General features: G+C 37.6%; 1 protein-coding gene and 1 long non-coding RNA gene across 2 annotated transcripts; one reads left to right on the top strand and one right to left on the bottom strand.

Annotated features, from left to right (window-relative positions):
* Positions 1-12,161: 12,161 nt before the first annotated feature.
* Positions 12,162-14,891, bottom strand: LOC141322674 (uncharacterized). Its single transcript, XR_012353710.1, has 6 exons — positions 14,581-14,891; positions 14,151-14,285; positions 13,882-14,016; positions 13,632-13,799; positions 12,705-12,800; positions 12,162-12,601 (listed from the first exon to the last, which is right to left on the bottom strand). It is a non-coding gene; the product is annotated as an uncharacterized lncRNA (long non-coding RNA).
* An 803-nt stretch (positions 14,892-15,694) lies between these two features.
* Positions 15,695-20,072, top strand: LOC141343142 (glutamine amidotransferase-like class 1 domain-containing protein 3, mitochondrial). Its single transcript, XM_073847747.1, has 4 exons — positions 15,695-15,805; positions 17,013-17,184; positions 17,268-17,466; positions 19,877-20,072. The coding sequence occupies exons 1-4, from the start codon at positions 15,698-15,700 to the stop codon at positions 20,070-20,072; spliced, it is 675 nt and encodes a 224-aa protein (XP_073703848.1). The 5' UTR covers positions 15,695-15,697.
* The last annotated feature ends 452 nt before the right edge of the window (positions 20,073-20,524 follow it).

The following is a 20,524-nucleotide window of genomic DNA, read 5'->3' as shown; positions in this document are numbered from 1 at the left end:
CAATATTTGTCAGAAAAAACGCAATTAGGTTTTTTCTCAAAATCGTGCAGCCCTAATAGGTTGTTTTCATACCCAGCTAGTGGTGCGATATAAAGCTTTTTATGAACGCATTTAGCACGGCCGATCGTGGGAAATCCACTGTGTATGGAAGCAAAGTTAGCCAAACATAGATGAATCTTACCTGTCCAGGAGAAAATTACCAACGATGGCGTCTATCTTCAAATTCTTCTCCGTTTTCAGCCGTCTCCATCTTTCAAAGGCATATCCTATACAAATCCTTGTTTTATTTCCGACTTTGTCACGACGTATTTCGGATTCATAACAAGGTCTTTTAGGTTTCGTAACGTTATACATGTTTTATCCGACACGTTCGTATAGCTAGCTGCAGCTCTAACAGAGATGGCAACCCGGATCACGAAACTCTACTGACTTCGTGATTGGTAGATAGCTGGAGGGTGGAGCCTCAGACCAAAACACAAAATGACAACAATAACATCAGTTGAGGGCTGCAACTCTCACTTTTAAATGACAATATCCTGGCCGGACTACTGTTGTCAGTGATATAAGTATTTGAAATGAACATGATTTCTTAATGTCTAGTGACATGTTAGGGCCATTTTATAATTAACTGACATAAATTTCTTACATACGGTTCCTTTAACGGACAGGGTCGTTAAAATTCCGTTATAATCTATTAATACCGTCATTTTAATTTTCATATTTTAATTAAAACAATTATTTTTTTTACATTTCCATTTTTAATTACGCCATTTATTTTGAAGAGAACAGATGCTGTGTCATTGTTGTGAGGTCACTTCCTCACGTCACACGTCACTTCCTGTTTGTCCTAGCGCGCACCTTGAGTTGAAGCTCCGTCGAGTCAAATTACTATTTTCTATTTTTAAACCTAAAAACAATTCTATACACCATCGTTCTTGTTTTTCCATAACATGTGAATATACCCATCGTGTGGTACAACAAAAACAATCGGAACGCCTTGTTATCATTAGTTTTTATTTTTGCTTTCCCGAGTCTGCTACTAAGCTAGCTTATAACCCGTTTAGCTTTGCCAGCGTGGTCGCGGCTAATCTTGCATACATCGTTTATTCTCTATTCACAAACACTTAAACTGCTTACTCACTGTTACTTGCTTTAATGGCGAATTTGTGTCTACCTTTGAGTGCAGGTGAAGACACGTTCGAGCTGCACTCGGTTCTGATGGAGCTGGAGGCAGTGGAGAAGCAGATCCAGGAGCTCCTGGCAAGACAGATTCAGCTGCGAATCCGAAAGGATGCTCTGGAATCTGTCAGGGTAAGTGTACAGCTCGATCCTAACACTCCCATAACCTCTACTCCGTGTGATTCTCTGCACAGATCCGCCGCACCCAGGACGCAATCCTCCCAGATGTCGTTCACTCCGGCGCCGGGACACCACGGACCCTGGGTGCAGCAGCAGAGGAAAGCGCGAGCCAGACCCCGAGCCAGGACCTCTCCCCCTCCGCCGCCCCCGGTCTTCGAGATCTCCACCCGGAACCGCTTCGCTCCCCTCCGCGAGATGGAACGCGACGCTGTGATCGTCGGAGACTCCATCGTCCGGTACGTTCGTGCTAACTTAGCTAACGGTAAAGTGCACACTCGCTGTTTCTCTGGTGCTCGCGTTGTTGATGTCTCTTCACAGATACCTGCCATCCTGAAGGACGATGTGAGCGTCGGCGCGATCGTCCTGCACGCAGGGGTGAACGACGTCAGGCTGCGGCAGACGGAGGTCCTGAAGAGGGATTTCAGGAGCCTGATCGAGACGGTTCGCAGCACAGCGCCCGCGACGAGAATCATCGTGTCAGGACCGCTTCCCACGTATCGACGCGGACACGAAAGGTTCAGTAGACTTTTTGCTCTAAATGAATGGTTGTTGTCATGGTGTAAAGAACAGAAACTGCTCTTTGTCAATAATTGGAATCTTTTCTGGGAGCGTCCTAGGCTTTACCGCGCTGATGGCCTGCACCCCAGCAGAGTCGGAGCAGAACTCCTGTCGGACAACATCTCTAGGACGCTGCGCTCCATTTGACTAGTAAGCAATTCTTCAAATAGTTGCGTTGATGGCTTTTGTTATGCACATTTAAACAATAGTATTGGTGCTGTCCAACCTATAAAGACTGTGTCTGTTCCTCGAATAGTGAGGTCAAAACAAAAATTTAATGCAGGATCTAGAACAAATCTAATCGTGATTAGACCAAAAAAATGCACAATAAATGAACAAAATCAATTTTTAAAGCTTGGGCTCCTAAACATTAGATCACTCGCACCCAAAGCACTTATTGTAAATGAAATAATCACAGACAACAGTTTTGATGTACTCTGCTTGACTGAAACTTGGCTAAAACCAAACGATTATATTGGTCTTAATGAGTCTACTCCACCAAACTACTGTTATAAGCATGAACCCCGTCAGATTGGTCGTGGCGGTGGTGTTGCAACAATTTATAGTGATATTTTCAATGTTACCCAGAAAACAGGGTACAGGTTTAATTCATTTGAAGTACTTCTACTCAATGTTACTCTGTCAGATATGCAAAATAAATCTCTCCTATCTCTTGCTCTGGCTACTGTGTATAGACCTCCAGGGCCGTATACAGAATTCCTAAAAGAATTTGCAGATTTCCTTTCTGACCTATTGGTTAATTTTGATAAAGCATTAATTGCTGGGGATTTTAACATTCATGTTGATAATACAAATGATGCGTTAGGACTTGCGTTTAATGACCTGTTAAACTCTTTTGGAGTCAAAAAAAACATCACTGGGCCCACTCATCGTTTTAATCATACACTAGATCTAATTATATCGCACGGACTTGATCTTACTGATATAGATATCATACCTCAAAGTGATGATGTTACCGATCATTTCCTCGTATCGTGCATGCTGTGTATCACTGATGTTAACTATATAGCTCCGCGCTATCGTCTGGGCAGAACTATTGTTCCTGCTACCAAAGATAGATTTGCAAATAACCTGCCTGATTTATCTCAACTGCTCTGTGCACCCATAAATAAACATGAACTAGACAAAATGACTAGTAACATAGGCACTATCTTCTCTAACACATTAGAAGCTGTTGCCCCAATCAAGCTAAAAAAGGTTAGAGAAAAACGTACTGCGCCATGGTACAACAGTAATACCCATTCTCTCAAAAAAGAAACTCGTAATCTTGAGCGTAAATGGAGAAAAACTAACTTAGAAGTTTTTAAAATTGCATGGAAAAACAGTATGTCCAGCTATAGACGGGCTTTAAAAGCTGCTAAAGCCGAGTACATCCACCAACTCATAGAAAAAAACCAAAACAATCCAAGGTTTTTATTTAGCACAGTGGCTAGATTAACAAATAACCAAATACCTCCTGACCTGAATATTCCTGCACAGTTTAATAGTAACGTCTTTATGAATTTCTTTACTGATAAAATAGAAAACATTAGAAATACAATAACTAATATAGATACTACAGCAACTGATACTTCAACATTAGTCATTACACCAGAAGAAAAACTCCAGTGCTTTAAAACTATAGAACAGAAAGAATTAAATAAACTTATCACCACATCTAAACCAACAACATGCCTATTAGATCCTGTACCCACTAAATTACTAAAAGAGTTGTTACCTGTAGCAGAAGTACCGCTTCTTAATATTGTTAACTCATCGTTATCTTTAGGTCATGTCCCAAAACCATTCAAACTAGCGGTTATTAAACCTCTTATTAAGAAACCACATCTAGACCCTGGTGAATTGGCAAATTACAGACCCATTTCTAATCTTCCATTTATGTCTAAAATTCTAGAAAAAGTTGTGTCTGCTCAATTGTGCTCCTTCTTGCAAAATAATAATATCTTTGAAGAATTTCAGTCAGGTTTCAGGCCCCATCATAGCACAGAAACTGCACTTGTAAAAATCACAAACGACTTGCTACTTGCGTCAGATCAAGGCTGCGTCTCATTGCTAGTTTTACTTGATCTTAGTGCTGCGTTCGACACTATAGATCATGAAATACTCATAGATCGATTACAAAACTATACAGGTATTCAAGGGCAGGCTTTAGGATGGTTCAGATCATACCTGTCCGATCGCTACCACTTTGTTTATTTAAACGGGGAGTCATCGCAGTTATCACCAGTAAAGTATGGAGTGCCACAAGGATCTGTCCTAGGTCCTCTGCTATTTTCAATTTACATGTTACCCCTCGGTAATATTATTAGGAAATATGGGATTAGTTTCCATTGTTATGCTGATGACACTCAACTATATATTTCAACAAGACCAGATGAAAGTTCTAACTTAGCAAAGTTAACAGAGTGTGTTAAAAATGTGAAAGACTGGATGACCAATAATTTTCTACTGTTAAATTCAGATAAGACTGAGATATTACTTATTGGACCAAAAACAGTACACAGAATCTCTTAAACTGCAACTTGCAACTAGATGGATGTACTGTTATTTCCTCTACAGTCAAAAATTTGGGTGTTATATTAGACAGCAACCTGTCTTTTGAAAATCATATTTCCTATGTTACAAAAACAGCATTCTTTCATCTTAGAAACATTGCTAAGCTACGGAACATGTTACCTGTTTCTGATGCAGAAAAGTTAGTTCATGCATTCATGACGTCTAGACTGGACTATTGTAATGCACTACTAGGTGGTTGTCCTGCTTCTTCAATAAATAAGCTACAGGTAGTCCAAAATGCAGCTGCTAGAGTCCTTACCAGGTCAAGAAAATATGATCATATTACCCCAATTTTACAGTCTCTACACTGGCTACCTATTAGGTTCCGTATCACTTACAAAATATTACTTCTTACCTATAAGGCCCTAAATTGTTTAGCTCCTGCATACCTAACTAGTCTCCTACTACGCTACAATCCCTCACGCTCCCTAAGGTCGCAAAACTCTGGACTTTTGGTAGTACCTAGGATAGCAAAGTCCACTAAAGGAGGGAGAGCCTTTTCTCATTTGGCTCCCAAACTCTGGAATAGCCTTCCTGATAACGTTCGGGGTTCAGACACACTCTCTATGTTTAAATCTAGATTAAAGACTCATCTCTTTAGCCAAGCATTCACATAATGTATCTCATAACGTTGTAATTTCAGTTACATCTGATCAAATGCACATTAATATTCCTCAGCTTGGGCTAAACACATCATTTTTGTTTGGTCGGAAGTTGGAACAGCAGCTACGCTAATTATTTCTTTGTTTCTCTGTCTCTGCCACGGGATTTCCATCCCGTGGTAACTAGGGTTTACACAAGATTCAGCCCGGATTCAGAAGAAGAGATGATGCCAACCCCTCAGAGGACCGCAGATGATGCCAGCCTTGAAACAACATACAGCACTACATAATTTTCCTACAAGTCGATTACAGCACATAACCATTGCAATTAGTGTTCATCATCTGTTTGATTACACAGTTACTGATTTTAATATTTATATCATATGTACATCGACTCAACATACAGTATTCACCACTAATAAGCTACTAAATATATTGTAGTAGCCTAAAACTTTTGTACAGCTGCTCTGCAACAATTTGTATTGTAAAAAGCGCTATACAAATAAACTTGAATTGAATTGAATTGAATGAACAGATGTCACAATCACCAGCTGGAGTGCCCTTCGTTAGCCTTTATCGTGTTCCTTGTTTCCTTGTGTTATTCCTAGCCATTGTCTCAGTTCTGTTCAGTTTCCTAGTCTTAGTCATAGTTTTTCCCAGTTTCATAGTTTAATTTCATTTCCCTTTTTGGACTGCCCATTTGGTTTTTGACCTTCTGCCTGTGTTTCGGATTACGCTTTGGATTATCTTGGATGTTCCTGTTTGCTGGTGATTTTGACCCTGCCTGTCAACCACGATCTGTTTAATAAAGCTTGCATATGGATCCACACGTCAGTCTCCAGACCCCTATTGTAACAACAGATGAGACTGCCTAACTTTTTATGTTCAACACCCCACCCTGCAGTGACTGCGATTTTAATATTTTCTCACTTCTATGACCAATATTGATTCGTAAATCCCAGTCGGTTGATGAATGAACATATATATGCCTCCCACCCAATAAATCGCAATACATAAGCTTTGTGCTGCTTTTGATATGAAACAAAGTCTGAGATTTCAAATTATGTCCATTTCATTAGAAAATTTAAGCAATAAATATCGTTTTGGCGCTCTTTAATGTGGATTATGGGATTCGAATATATCAATTAAATGAGCAAAAACAACTGAAAGTAAGGATTCACATTTAAGTCTTTTTGATATTGCTCATCTATTACTTAGTCACTGAATTGCTGTTATTGTTATTTTACTGATAATGATTACACAAAAAAGAGAGTTTTTGCAAAGTTGTATTTGGGTACTTTTAATAACGTTTTTAAAACGTTTTATTCCAACGTGCATATTACGTTATTTTAACACCTGAATAAAACGTCCCCAGAAAGTTGCAGTTTGGTCTGGTTTTCTTTTTGTAGTAGACAAACGTGATATTTACGTTTTTTTGAGTACTTTAAGAAAACGTACCAGGTTGGTATTTTTACAACGTTTCTAAAACGTTTTATTTTGGTTACATTATTTTTTTATTTAAACAAACGTTTTAAAAACGTTTTTTTAAACGTTGCACTACAACATTACCTAATTGCAACCAAAATACAACGTTGTGGAAAGTTGTAAAAACGTTTTGTGTTTGCTGGGTCGGAGAAACAGGAATACATATTTTTAAATAAATTTAATAACAGACTACTGCAAACAATTTTTAATGTTGAAAATCCATTTATCCTTTCCTGAATCTTCCGTGTATTTATGGAGAGCGCAGGTCATGGTTGCTAAGCAACGGCACACGCTTCCGGAGCGCAAGCGCCCGAGCGCTTTCTGGACAAGAAGGAAAGCGGCGCGCCTAGCGTTTTCCACGTGTTTTTAGGCGCGACATGTGAACGGCCCCTAAGTGAGCAGCTAAACTACAATACTTCAGACTGCGTTGTTGCGCTCCGCCATCTCACGATATTAAAAAATAGCCTACATAAATAAAAACTTTGCGTGCCGTAGTTTACATCCCAGTCAGCAAATTTCCTCTGGGCCGGATCTGGCCCATACTAACAGTTAAAGTGTGGCCCAGATAAGTTTTGGTTCAGCGGCCCAAAACTGGTCCACATCTTTTTACCCAGAACCGAACCAAAACAGTGGCATAACCCAACCTAAAATGAGCCAAATCATGGAAACAGATGTGGCTGATATATGGATCTTATATGGTATTCTTCTATGGCTGAGTTCTGTAAAGGGCTATGGCCCGTACGTGGACCACATGTGGCTACTTGATCAAAAGCCATAATTATATTTTTGCCACACCTATTATTTATTTTAAATACCAATTACACAGTAAATCTTAAACACATCTTAAACACAACATTGATTCACAGACATTTTTAATATAATAAAATTTTAATAGCAGAAGAACAACCCAGCTAACACAATTACGTCGTGACGACGTTACTGGACCGGACCACATTGGTCGCGGTGACGTTTCAAATAACGTACCAGCGACGTAACTTTGTGATTCCCATATTCGTCGTAGCGACGTTATCGTGTTACGTTGCTAGGACGTGGCAAGTACGTCCTAACGACCAAACTAGCACCTTCCCAGTATTTTTAATATTTGCTTCTCACCTTTAGTCCTGTCCGAGAATGTGCTACTACCACCTTGAAATCAGTATATAATGACAAACTCAAACATTTTCTGCTGTAAAAAAACACTCAATCCTTATGTTTTCAAATTGTTGTAGTTTTTTAGTAAATATATTCACTGCATACATGCAAACCAATACAAAATCATTAAATTCCGACAGAAAATTAGCAAAAACACAGTACATTCATTTATTAAATCACCATTTATTCAGTGTTACTTTCTACATATACTAAACCATTGCATTTTAAAAACTTGACACCTATTATTTAACCATGTAAAGTGCTGCCAAGTCATTAGCACATGTAATTGAACACATCACATAAAGTACATAGTAATCAAAGAATTAGACAACCACAGATTAAAATGTTTTACTTTTACTGAAAAAGATTAAATATTTAATTAATGATGGGTATAGTATAGTAAAATGATCTGTACTCTTATTAACACAACTTCCCTAATTTGGTACAAAAATACTGATACAAAGATAATAACAATTCAGTAGTGATTTCTGTATTACTTTAAGTTAATTTGTTTTCTGAGTGTCCTGTATATGAAACATCTGCTACAAATATCTGGTGGTGATGTGCTTTAATTCTGCTTCACTATCAGAAGCAAAACCTAAACAATTACCAAAGGACCATAGTTCTTCTCAGAAGATAACAGAAATAAAGAAAATAGCAACATTAATAAACAGTAACAACATGTTAATATAACAATGTAGAGATCACATCTCCCCTGTATTAGGCCCACCCAAAAAACATACAGAAAATGAGCCTGTTCACTTTTCAGAAAAATCTGAGATCTCTGTCCCCAGCTATGGAGAAGACTCTTTGCTGCGAATTTAGGTTCTGGACAGTTGTGAGAGAAAAAGAAGAATGTCATTCTTACCACAGCAGCAGAAGGTACTCTTTTCTGAGGAAAGGATAGGAGGGTGACACTTCACTCTTGATATACTCTTGGAGAGCTGATGAGGAGTTTTGCTAAAGAATAAGGTTCCTGCTCAGCACTTATTCAGCAAAGAGTACCTCTAATGCAGTGCCACATTCTCCAGACTCTTTGCAAACTTGAAACTTTTGTTTATTGTTTTTATTATAACACATGGCAAATGCATGAGAAAATTATGTCAAAGGTGTTTTTCTTCCTCTTCGCTATCCTGAGGCTGTACTGTCAATATCCTTCTCTGGCAGCTGATATCCAACCCTGTGGATTACCTGTCTCTCCTCCTAAGCATTTGGTTGTGTGGGTCCAGGAAGGCTGCTTGTATGTCTGGATACCGCTGCACAATTCCTTCAACCATGAGAAAATGCAGTTCCAGCATGTCTTCACATCCAGGACAACAGATATAAATATTTAAGCCACTGAAATCAATTTAAATCTATAGTTGTGCCTGAGTGACACTGAAACAATGAGGTTTAGTTTATTTACTGAGGATTTGCTGGTTCCTTTTAAACACAGTCTTCGTGATGGATGATCTCTTGATCCTGGATACTTGCTGCCATACACTTAGAGATGGTTTGGATGATATGTGGTTGTGTCTAAAATACAAATAGCAGCACCATTATTCCTGTTGCTTTATATATGTATATATATATATATATATAAATATATATATTAGTACTGAACAAGTCAGGAACCAAATCAGTAAGTTACCTGTACTTGATACCCATCCCTAATTATAATCAATGTTGTCTTGTTGCTGCTGCCCAGACTCTCTCTCCACCTGTTATTAAAAAAAGTATGTCAGTTTTGAATAAAACATTGATAAAACAATGAACAATGAATAAAACATTCAAACTACTACTTAAAAAATAGGCTCAATACATTTAGTGCAATAATATGAAAAATTATCCAGAGACCGGCTGACCACGTCGCTATAACGTTCCCCATGCGACCAACAAGCGACGTCTTTTGAGGACGTGCCCACGACGTTTCTGGGACCTTAGCCAAAATCCTAAAACTACTACATGGTAACAATGAACATTATTTCTAATTAGCAACTCACTGAATGACTCTACTGGTTCACTGGCAGTAAGGAAATAAAATAGTGAACCATTTGTTGGATACATATTTGTTAAAACTAAAGTATAGGATCTGTTTGTCAATGAAAAGTCACTAGCATAAAATTGATGCAAGTTATGTATGTAAAAATGTTGTATGTAAAAACCAATAACATGTAACGAGCAAATTACACCATTTACAGGCCTGTTTACCGACCGGAAAGCAGGACATTATTAATCCCACATACACTGAATGTGATTTCGGCAGCCTCGGTCTAATTAAAGGGATGGTTCGGAGTAGAATTGACTTCATTGCTATGCTCTCCGAAGCCCATCTAAATACCCCATCCGAAGTTATTTTTACCTTAGTCGAACATTTATGGAGATATTATAGTTTTTCGAATTGCTTGTACAAGAGTGAATGGTACATGTGATTTATCTCGTAAATTGCACCTCTAAACGTGCAAGTAATCTTACCAAACTTGTACAGTAGTGTAAATAGGTTAAGTACTCACAAAACGCTGCATCAGAACATTTGTAAGTCCACCATGAGTGTTTTAAAAACACGTTTTACCCGAGAACTACTAGTCTCAGAAACTACAAGTCGACGTCACTTCCCTGGTTTGAAAAAAGCACGTAAAAGTCCTCCTACTACATCTGTGTGCATGTCAACTTGTAGGAGGACTTTTACGTGCTTTTTTCAAACCAGGGAAGTGACGTCGACGTGTCGCCATTTGTAGTTTTTGAGACTAGTAGGGATCGGCTTAAACGTGGAGGTGACGTTTTATGGAGGTGACATAAAACAAGATGTAAAACAAATGGAAGTTTTTTAAATAAAGATTTCCGTGCTGGTTTGCATGGGTCTTACTAAATGTTTAAAGGACGTCAGTGGACGTCTATTAACAACCTCTTAAGAAACTACTTTGGGCACTTAAATTAATTACTGTAGTATGCCAATGTGAATGTGAATGTAAGCACAATTGCTTTTGCATATTTCATAAGGATTTTATAGAGGTTGACGATGGACTATAAATGCACGTGTAAAAGACGTCACCTGCTGGACGTCCTTTCACAACCGCGGGATTATTTTGAACTACACTCAGCTAAAAGTCAAAGTAACAACTTTACATGCAACCACATATAATTGTAGACATGTACAAATGCATCTGAATGCATTTTTAAGAAATATTTTGTGTTAAATTTTTTTGCATATTTTGTCGTCCTACCGCGACTATTTTTGGCCAGGGACAGGACTTCGCCGTCGGACCAATGTTTGCTGGGTATTCTTTACCAGTTGTTTACTCAGTACGAATCGTTCAGACTGTTCAACCGATTCACTAAAAGATTCTACTCGAGTGAACGATTCATTTATAAAATGTACCTCACTGGGATGCACTTTTTTCCAGGGGTTTCATTACAGCGTAATCGATACTGCGTCACCAGGCAGGCGTGGCCTATTTGAGAATTTGCATAGGTCACCGATCATGCGCAGTTTGGGAAAAGCAATTTGCTTCAGGTACCTCCACGATCTCAGGGGTTTCGTGCATTTCATATTCATATACAGTATCATGAAATACCTGTCCACGTTCGCAGGGGTTTCGTGCACTTTATATTTATATTCATATACAATATCTTTAAATACCTGGCCACGATCGCAGGGGTTTCGTGCCCTTAATATATTTATATTCATATACAGTATTTTGAAATACCTGGCCACAATCGCCGGGGTTTCGTGCCCTTCATATTTATATTCATATACAGTATCATGAAACACCTGTCCAAGATCGCAGGGGTTTCGTGCCCTTAATATATTTATATTCATATACAGTATTTTGAAATACCTGGCCACAATCGCAGGGGTTTCGTGCCCTTCATATTTATATTCATATACAGTATCATGAAACACCTGTCCAAGATCGCAGGGGTTTCGTGCCCTTCATATTTATATTCATATACAGTATTTTGAAATACCTGGCCACAATACCGTTGTAAACCATAATTTATTTTCGTAAATAGACGCTACACGTTTTACACACTGTAAACCCAGATAAGTTCTACTAACTCAAAAAAATTGAGGCAACTGATTGCCGCTATTTTTTTAAGTTTGCAAACTTAAATATCAACGGTAAGCATATAGCTACTTACTTTGAGTACCTGTAAATTATAAATAAACACCAAATTAAATCAAAATATATATTTAGTGTTTTGTTTATCTTTACTTTAGTGCAACTCAAAGTTTTGAGTACTGACAACTTTAATTATTTCACTTAGTTTAAGGAACTTTAAGTGCTATCAAATTAAATTATATAATTTACTTAACTTAAATTGTAGTAGTAATGTTACTTAAATATTTTATGGCAACTGATTGCCTTGTTTTTTTTAAGTTTCCTGTACTCAAATATCTACATTTTACAACTTAGCATTACAAATTACAAATCTGAAATCATTAAACAAAGTACAAAAATTTATTATAAAACATGAGACATTAAAACAGTTCTTTGCAATAAAAAGGCACAAATAAAATACATTGAAATATTACCTAAACAGCCATTATGCCGACAAAAACTGTGACAACAGTTCTGTGCAACAATAAAGGCACACCTGGTCAAAGATAATAAATTAAAATATTACCTTAATAAATACAAAACAGGATTAAGCGTTCTTGTTTCTTGTGTTGGCCATCTCTTTTGGATATGTGAAAACCAATGCAAAAATTAAGCCAAACATCAAAAGTAAAGCATCAAAGAGTCTCTGAAGGTTTGTAATGACAACTTCATTCTCAACGATGATCGAAATCTTCTCTGGATTGTACTGAACAGCAATGTCTGGGAGTTCACAGACTCTATCTCAACTAATCAATCAACATCTGGCTCTTCAGAATCATCTTCAATCTGGATGTAAAAAGTATTGAAACACAATTACCAAATGCTATATTACCAGTTAAAAAAAATGCTGAAATATAATCCTAAGAAATATGCAAAATAAGTGACTTACCGTGCATGTTTTAAAGAATTTTGAGGTGTCTTCTCTCAGATTCACAGGAAGTGCACAGAGCACTGTTGTTCGCCTTTTGTGTACATCATGTTGATCCTTAAAGTTTACATTGAAAACAATGTTAAAAGAGGAACACACATTTTAGCCAGCACAAAACCAAACAATGCTAACTTGACATGGAATGAATGCCAAAAAGTTGATCAAGGCATAGATAAAACAAGTGATCACGGTAAGAGCCCTGACTCTTAAAGGGATACACCCAAAAACAAAAATTGTGTCATGACTTACTCACCTTTACATGCAAGTTGTTCCAAATCTGTATAGATGTCTTTGTTCTGATTAACACAGAGAAAGATATTTGGAAGAACGTTTATAACCAAACAATTATTGGACCCCATTGACTACCAACATTCTTCCAAATATCTTCCTCTGTGTTCATCCAAACAAAGTAAGTTGATTTGGATTGATACAGATTTGGAACAACGAGCGAGTAATTTATGACATAATTTTCACTTTTCGGTGAACTATCCCTTTAAAAAGGACACAAAGACACATCAGAAGTTTTTTTTAAGTATTCTAAACTAACTGTTCTCAAACCTGTCCTGGAGGAACCCCTGACCTGCAAATTTTGTATGTCTCCCTCATCTACACACATGATTGTTGTAGAGACTGCAAGAACTAAATTGGGTGCGTCTGATTAGGGAGATATACAAAATGTGTAGGGCAGGGGGTCCTCCAGGACAGGTTTGAGAACCACTGTTCTAAATGAAATACCAAAAAAATTCTGACAAAGGTTTACTCATCACTTAGTACATGATAAATCCAAGTCAAAGTTAGACTTATATATTTAGATCAAGTGATAATATTCAGTATATACAGTCAAAACAATCTCTGTTGAAGCATTAAACAACAATACCAAGATAATACCTTTAAGTCATGAACCCGAAGAAATTCAGCAAGTGCATCAGCAGTTTTTCCAGTCTTCGCTGCTCTCTGTCGATATAAACTCATCAGGTGAAAACTGTGGGGGTCTAGCTCTGCGTAAAATGTGTTTGTCAGATTCTGGTTGGTAATGCGATGAAATTCAGCGCACACCTGAAACAGAAGACAAGAAAAGCACGTCACAATCCGACTGAAAATATTAAATACCTTTTTTAAACACACAATTAAATTATACCTGTGATTCCAAATGTAGAGCTGGCCAGCGTCCTAGGATCTCTTTCACTGGTGATGGACTGGTAATGATCTCAATAATTCATTCCTTGAATTGTTGATCTCATTCCTCCGTAATGCAAATGTCATCTGCATCTTTCTTGACCAGAAAAAAATAATTTAAATGAAACCTAAACTTTAGATGCAATAAATAAACATTCAGTAACACTTTTTTTTTGTTACAAATTTTTAAATTCTGTAATAGAATTATATTTGCAAGAATCTGTGTCTCACCTTAGGAACTTCAATAGGAACAACGTGGACTCAATAGGCCTGTGAAGTTTAAACTACTTGTATGCATCAAAAGGTTGAAGAAATGATAACACAAAGAAAACGAATTTTCATCAAATGATCTGCAGCTGTCTCCACCTATACAAAAATACACACATTTTCAGAAAGGCCAAACTGTAAGACTGCATATGCACTGCATCATTTAATATCCTTTTTTTAAACAATCTTTTAAAACAAAAGACAACCTTATTTGCCACTTTCTAAATTGTAAACATTTTAACAGGCAGTGACAATCCTAAAACATATAGGGCTAGTTCAAATGAAATAACATTTAACTTTAAATTTTGTAAAAAAATCAGTGAGGCAATTTTCATTACCACTTTTTTAATGTTAGTCTAATAAGATTATATTTACAAGAACGTTCTTGTCTCACCTTAGGACCCGGATTTGCTGGAACAACATGGACTCGACAGGCCTATTAGGTTTAGGTGACTTTTTTTTCACCGAATCGTCGAAGAAAACTACCCGTAACACAAAGAAAACAGATTGAACACGTATTTTCATCAAATAACCTACAGCTTACTTTACGTATAGACAAATACACGACTTAGGTGGAAAAGCTAACGTGGCTGGATGGTGTGAGTGTAGCCGATACAACTATAAATAGGCGGCAACATTATTTGAAACAGCTGAATACTTGCGTATGTTTGTTGCCATCCAAATTAAAACATACCTATATTTGAAATGCTGTCGAATCCAACTGCCCTGAGAGCGCGAACTTCTGTGCATCGTTTTGAAACACGTCTGAGTGCACGTTTAGCGATGACGTCACTTTTTGGTAAAAACCGCCACTAGAGGGCGTATGTTTGACATTAAAATATTTGATTATGGTTGAATCTATTTTTCAAGTTCCCTAAACTCTTAACTTTAGTGTAGTTGTAAAAACTCAAATAAAACATTACTGTTAATTTAAATCTCTGATAGATGTTGAATAAACTGAAAAATAATAGTTAGCTAAACTTTTTGGCACATTTTGAGTACCAGGTACTTTCCATTATAAGTTAGTTATACTGTTTGGGTTTACAGTGCATATAACGGCTGTTTATTTGTTTTCGAAAATCGTTTAAATGTAAGATTTTAAAACATTAAAATAACCTGTATTGTGTTGTCCTTCATTATCCACCAGTGCTGATCCTAGGTTTTGAAATGCCCGCGCAAAAAAACTGACTTACTGCGCATGATCGATGACCTCTCTTAATATATATATATATTTTTTTTTTTAGAAAGGGGCTATTTCCCAACGCCCCCAGGGACGCCCATTTTACGTCGTGGTAATGAAACCCCTGGAATTTAGTGAGTCCCGTACATCACTCTCTTCCGCAGTGGCGCCACTCATTTACGGAACGCAAACGTTCGTATAGCCTTTCAAGTTCACTGCGATCTTCCTTGAGTTTGTGATTTCGTTTCGCTTAGCCTCTAGAGTTCCAACGTTCCTCCTACGGGACGTTTTGCAGAGTTAAATTTGACAGAATATGCTAAGGACATCTAGAATGGGAAAGCGTGTAGCTGTAGTGTTGGCAGGCTGCGGTGTCTTTGATGGGAGTGAAATCCACGAGGCGTCTGCGGTTCTGGTTCATTTGAGCCGTCAGCAAGCTACTGTAAGTTTACCTATGAACCTCCTATTATCAGCTCTAATGAATAACTAATCTCCACTGCATAAAATGTAATAGCAGAGGTTATAACAGAGCATAGTATAATACCAATGCAACAAATAGTGGATCCATCTAGGGCACGTGTCTTGTCAAGTTGATTCTGTTTATATCACTCATTTAAACATGGACATCGCACAACCATATGAATGTATTGCAATAGTGTTGTAACACATTGCACTAGTGATGATGACCGCTTTCGATTCGCTGCTTCGTGAAGCTTCTCGGTGCATAAGATGGCGTTGGTGAGCTTCGGCGACGAGTGTGTGTGCTTCTTACTTTCGGTCTTGCATACGAAACTTGTCTAGATATAATTTGTGTTTTCTCAATTAAATAGCGGATAGTGGTATATCAAAGACAAGAGAAAACATTATTATTGCTTAATTCTGTGTGAAAATTCATCAAGATAAACCGCGGTGATATGTTGATGCAAAGTTATGTAAAATTTTAAACTTGGTTGTAAAAATGATAGAACAAACTGATGTATGTGCACAATTGAGAAATGGGTATTTATGAAGATCATTCGCAGCCCATGTCTCACAAGGTACCTTTTTCATGTTGAAAAAGTTATATTTATTTATATATATTCGAGATATTAGTAATTTGTACATTTGCATAATTGTTAAGGGGAAATACCTTGTGTATCTGTGTGTACACACATTGAGTTCAACTTTAATTTCGTGAACAGTGCGTTTCATTCATTCCCCGGACCCAAACGTAAATGCCCTGGCTCATTTAACATTTATAGTAGCATGTAATGATCGAAGATCATCTTTGCATTTTTTTTAAGTGATATTACAAATTCTTTAAACCTATATAGAAGGTATGTATGACATTTAGCACAACCGAAAGTATCTATGCACACACCCACTCGACCGGAAACAGTGGTTCAGAGTGCGCGTCAAACTCCAGAAAGTCACGTGATTTCAGTAAATGCTTCGAAACAGTGAATCATTTTGCAAAGCAATTGGTTCAGTTGATTCAAAGCTTCAAAGATGTTCGTTTCTCTTATCTCATCTTCACTCCTAGAAAGAAGCATTGTATCTAAACTATTAAATATTGTATTTGTAACTTTTGTTTAGCTGGTTTTTACCTTTTCAGCCTACCTTGGAAAGTAACACGTGATTAACATGGTTCTTTTCTAACCTTCCCACAGGTGAAGATATTTGCACCCAACACTGATCAGATGCATGTTGTAGATCACTTGAAAGGCTCTCCAACAGAGGAAAAGAGAAATGTGCTTGTGGAGAGTGCCAGACTTGCCCGGGGTGAAATCCAAGACCTCTCGGAGCTCAACGTAAAGGATCTGGATGCCATCATCTTCCCTGGTTAAAACACTGCTTCTGGAAGAATGTCCATGTACTGTTAAGCTCAGCATTTTGCTTAGTATTATTTTAACATTATTTTGCAGGTGGCTTTGGAGCAGCCAAGAACCTGTGTAGCTGGGCTGTCCAGGGTAAAGACTGCTCGGTCAATGAGCAGGTAAAAACATCGCTGGAGGCCTTTCATGCTGAAAAGAAGCCCATTGGCTTGTGCTGCATCTCACCTGTGCTGGCTGCTAAGGTTTTCCCTGGCTGTGAAGTGACTGTTGGCCATGACAAGGATGACAGGTAGATTATGTGACTTTTAGCAAAAAAAAAAAAGTAAGATATGTCTAGATAGTTGTGTTTAGGGTTACCACTTTTAATACCCAAAAATAAGGGACGCATTCGGGGGTTTGCAGTAAAAAGGTTTCATATGATTTTTTCATATAATATGGGCCGTCCTGAATAAGAACTGATCATTGTTTTTTTTTCTACTTATTAGACTCTAAGTCTAATAATGTCCCATTTCTCAGAAAAGAACCGTCAAGTACACCAATAAATAAAACGGATATTAAAGCAGAAATGCAAATAAATAAGTAAGTAAAAATTCACGCGCATTTTGTAGTATTATCTCGTGGGCGTCTGAATGAAAAGCGCTCTGCAAGCGCGTTCTCTCTGTGAAGTTTCTGAAACTACCGTAATCACTGTAATATGCGCGCATACTTAAAATCAATTGCGGCTGGCTTGACCGTGTTTTTCTGAACCGCGGCTGGCTTTACCGCAGTGAGTATTTGCATGACGCTGCTTTAAAAAAAAATATTAAAAATACGGGACAAAACCCGTCCCTTATTGATTCAAAACGGGACGCGCAATTTCATTCTCAAATACGGGACGATTCCGTATTTTAAGGGACAGGTGGCAACCCTTGTTGTGTTCATTTTGGTTTCAAATATTTTAGTAAGTCAAGTTAAATTGAATGAATATAAAATAACTTTCATTTTAAAGAAAATATTAAATAAGTTGATGTTTATTTTATTTCAAGTTTTTTTATTGTTTTTATTTAAAGTGCCCCTATTATGCCATTTTAAAGGTAGTTAATATTGTTGTAATAGTCTCTTAAAACAGGTTTACATGTATGCAAGTTCAAAAAACACTTTAGTTTTCTCCAAAATTAGATTTATTTTTACCCCGTTTCTAAATGATTCGTAAACGACTCGTGTGAAGCAGTTCGAAGAATCAGTCTCTCTAAACCCCTCCTTTCCGTGAGCCCTCACCGCTGTGATTGGTCAGATGGTGCAGTCCTTTTGGATTGGTCTACCGCTACAGCGCAAAACGAAACGCCCATTGGCATAACTGAATGACAGCTGCGGAGACCTGTTAATGCATAGAAAAGATAGCCTCGATTTTACCCTATCAATTCGAGCCGGAGTCTGACGATGAAACGGTTGAAGTGTCACATCGACAAGAAACTGTTTTGCAAGCACGACCGGAGCAGGACGTTTCTCAGTGGGTGTCATATGTTAACTGTGGACAGTGTTTGCAATTTGCTTTTGTAAGCGAACCGGGCACACCTCTACGTTGTGAACTTCAACACTGTACAATCCATAACACTGCGTTAAGCCATCGTTTATCATTATCATTACTTAAACTAATAAGGCAGACAGACAGTCAAGCTGCATCAATCACAAGACTTTTTAGACTACATTGCACTCACAGCTGAACAACAGAACTACAGAAACGCAAGTTAGCCGGTTACCAAGACATGTGCGGGGTTGTTACACACCATAACGTACACAAAGACGTATTTTGAACGATCGCTAGAAAATACAATTATTAATCATACTTACAGGTAGAAGTTCAGAGGAGCAAGCCGGTCCAAATAAACTGGGCACTGATCCATTTTTTAAAACCAAGCGTTTGGTGAATCTCGCGTTGTAACGTTACTCCCCAAGATTAGAAAAGCAGTCATCAGTAAAATGACGCGAACACAACACAAGATTGGCATTGGACTGCTGAGGTGTTGAAAAAATTAATGTTAACCACTGATAGTTTCATCTTTTGGAAGGGCATATAAAACAAATTCACTCTCACAGGCTGTCACAGCGCAGGGCGTCTTCTTGACATGATGTAATCCACGTGAAAATGGTAGGCCTGCTGTTTGTGGGCAGGCAAGTTGTTCGCGAAATTGAATGTGGGCGGACATTACGCAAATGTGTAGCTCGTGACGTGTGGCTGTTACAGAAAAAAGATTCGAATTGCTGACGACTCGTTTAGGCGAATGTGAGCCGACTCTTTTTTTTGATAGACAAAAACTTTATTTATAGTGCACTGTCGGCGTCACAACTTTGCAGATAGTTTATGTTCACATACAGCTACATGACACACTACATGAAATATCATATTTGAAAAGGCATAATAGGGGCACTTTAACTATAACCCTGTTTCCAATATATATATATATATATATTTAAATAGTGTTCTCGTTTTTACAAAAAATATGTAGTAGCACAGCTGTTTTCAAAATGCATAATAATTATGAACTATTACGTAAACTATTGTTCTAATGAAATTATTATAGGCTATAGATATTTGATCAAATACATGCATCTTTGGTGAGCATACGAGACTTTTTTTTTTTTCAGAAACATTAAGACAATCTGATCAACTTCAAACATTTGGATGATAGTGTCATAACGTCTGAATCTTTGGCTTTCAGGTATCCAGATGTTCCAGATACTGCAAAAGCTATTTCTCAGCTTGGCTGCAAGCACATCTGTAAGCATGTGAATGAGGCTCATGTCGATGAGAAAAATAAGATTGTCACCACCTCTGCTTTCATGTGTAAAGCACCACTACATGAAATATTTGATGGGATTGGAGAGATGGTACAGGAGGTGCTGAAACTTGCCTGAATTCCTACAAAATTATGAATTGGCCTTGTCTTTCTCATGTTTGTGTATAACAATTCCAGCATCTGAATAAACAAGTAACACATTTGTCTCACTAAGAATGTTTAGACTTTGCTACAGATGGAATAATGAGTCTATCCTTATTTAAATATGAATTGACTGGAGAAATCCTTTGCGATGACATCTGAACATCTATAGTAATGCCTATTTAGTCTGAAGGTCAGTCAGGAGCACACGTTACATTTACCTTAATTTGTTCCCATTTTCTAGAAATGCACCATAAATGTCCTGTAAACTACCATTTAAAAGTTTTTATTTAGAAGCACTTTTATTCAGCAAGGGTGCATTACATTTATCTGGATCAACAAATCAGCATACAGTGGTGTGAACATGTTTTTACCCCCTTCGTGTAAATGTTCTGCCTATTTGTCACTCTTGAATGATTGAGGTCATCA

The sequence above is a fragment of the Garra rufa genome, chromosome 1 (genome assembly GCF_049309525.1).
Source record: "Garra rufa chromosome 1, GarRuf1.0, whole genome shotgun sequence".
NCBI lineage: Eukaryota > Metazoa > Chordata > Actinopteri > Cypriniformes > Cyprinidae > Garra > Garra rufa.
This window is presented reverse-complemented; position numbering and strand designations above follow the sequence as displayed.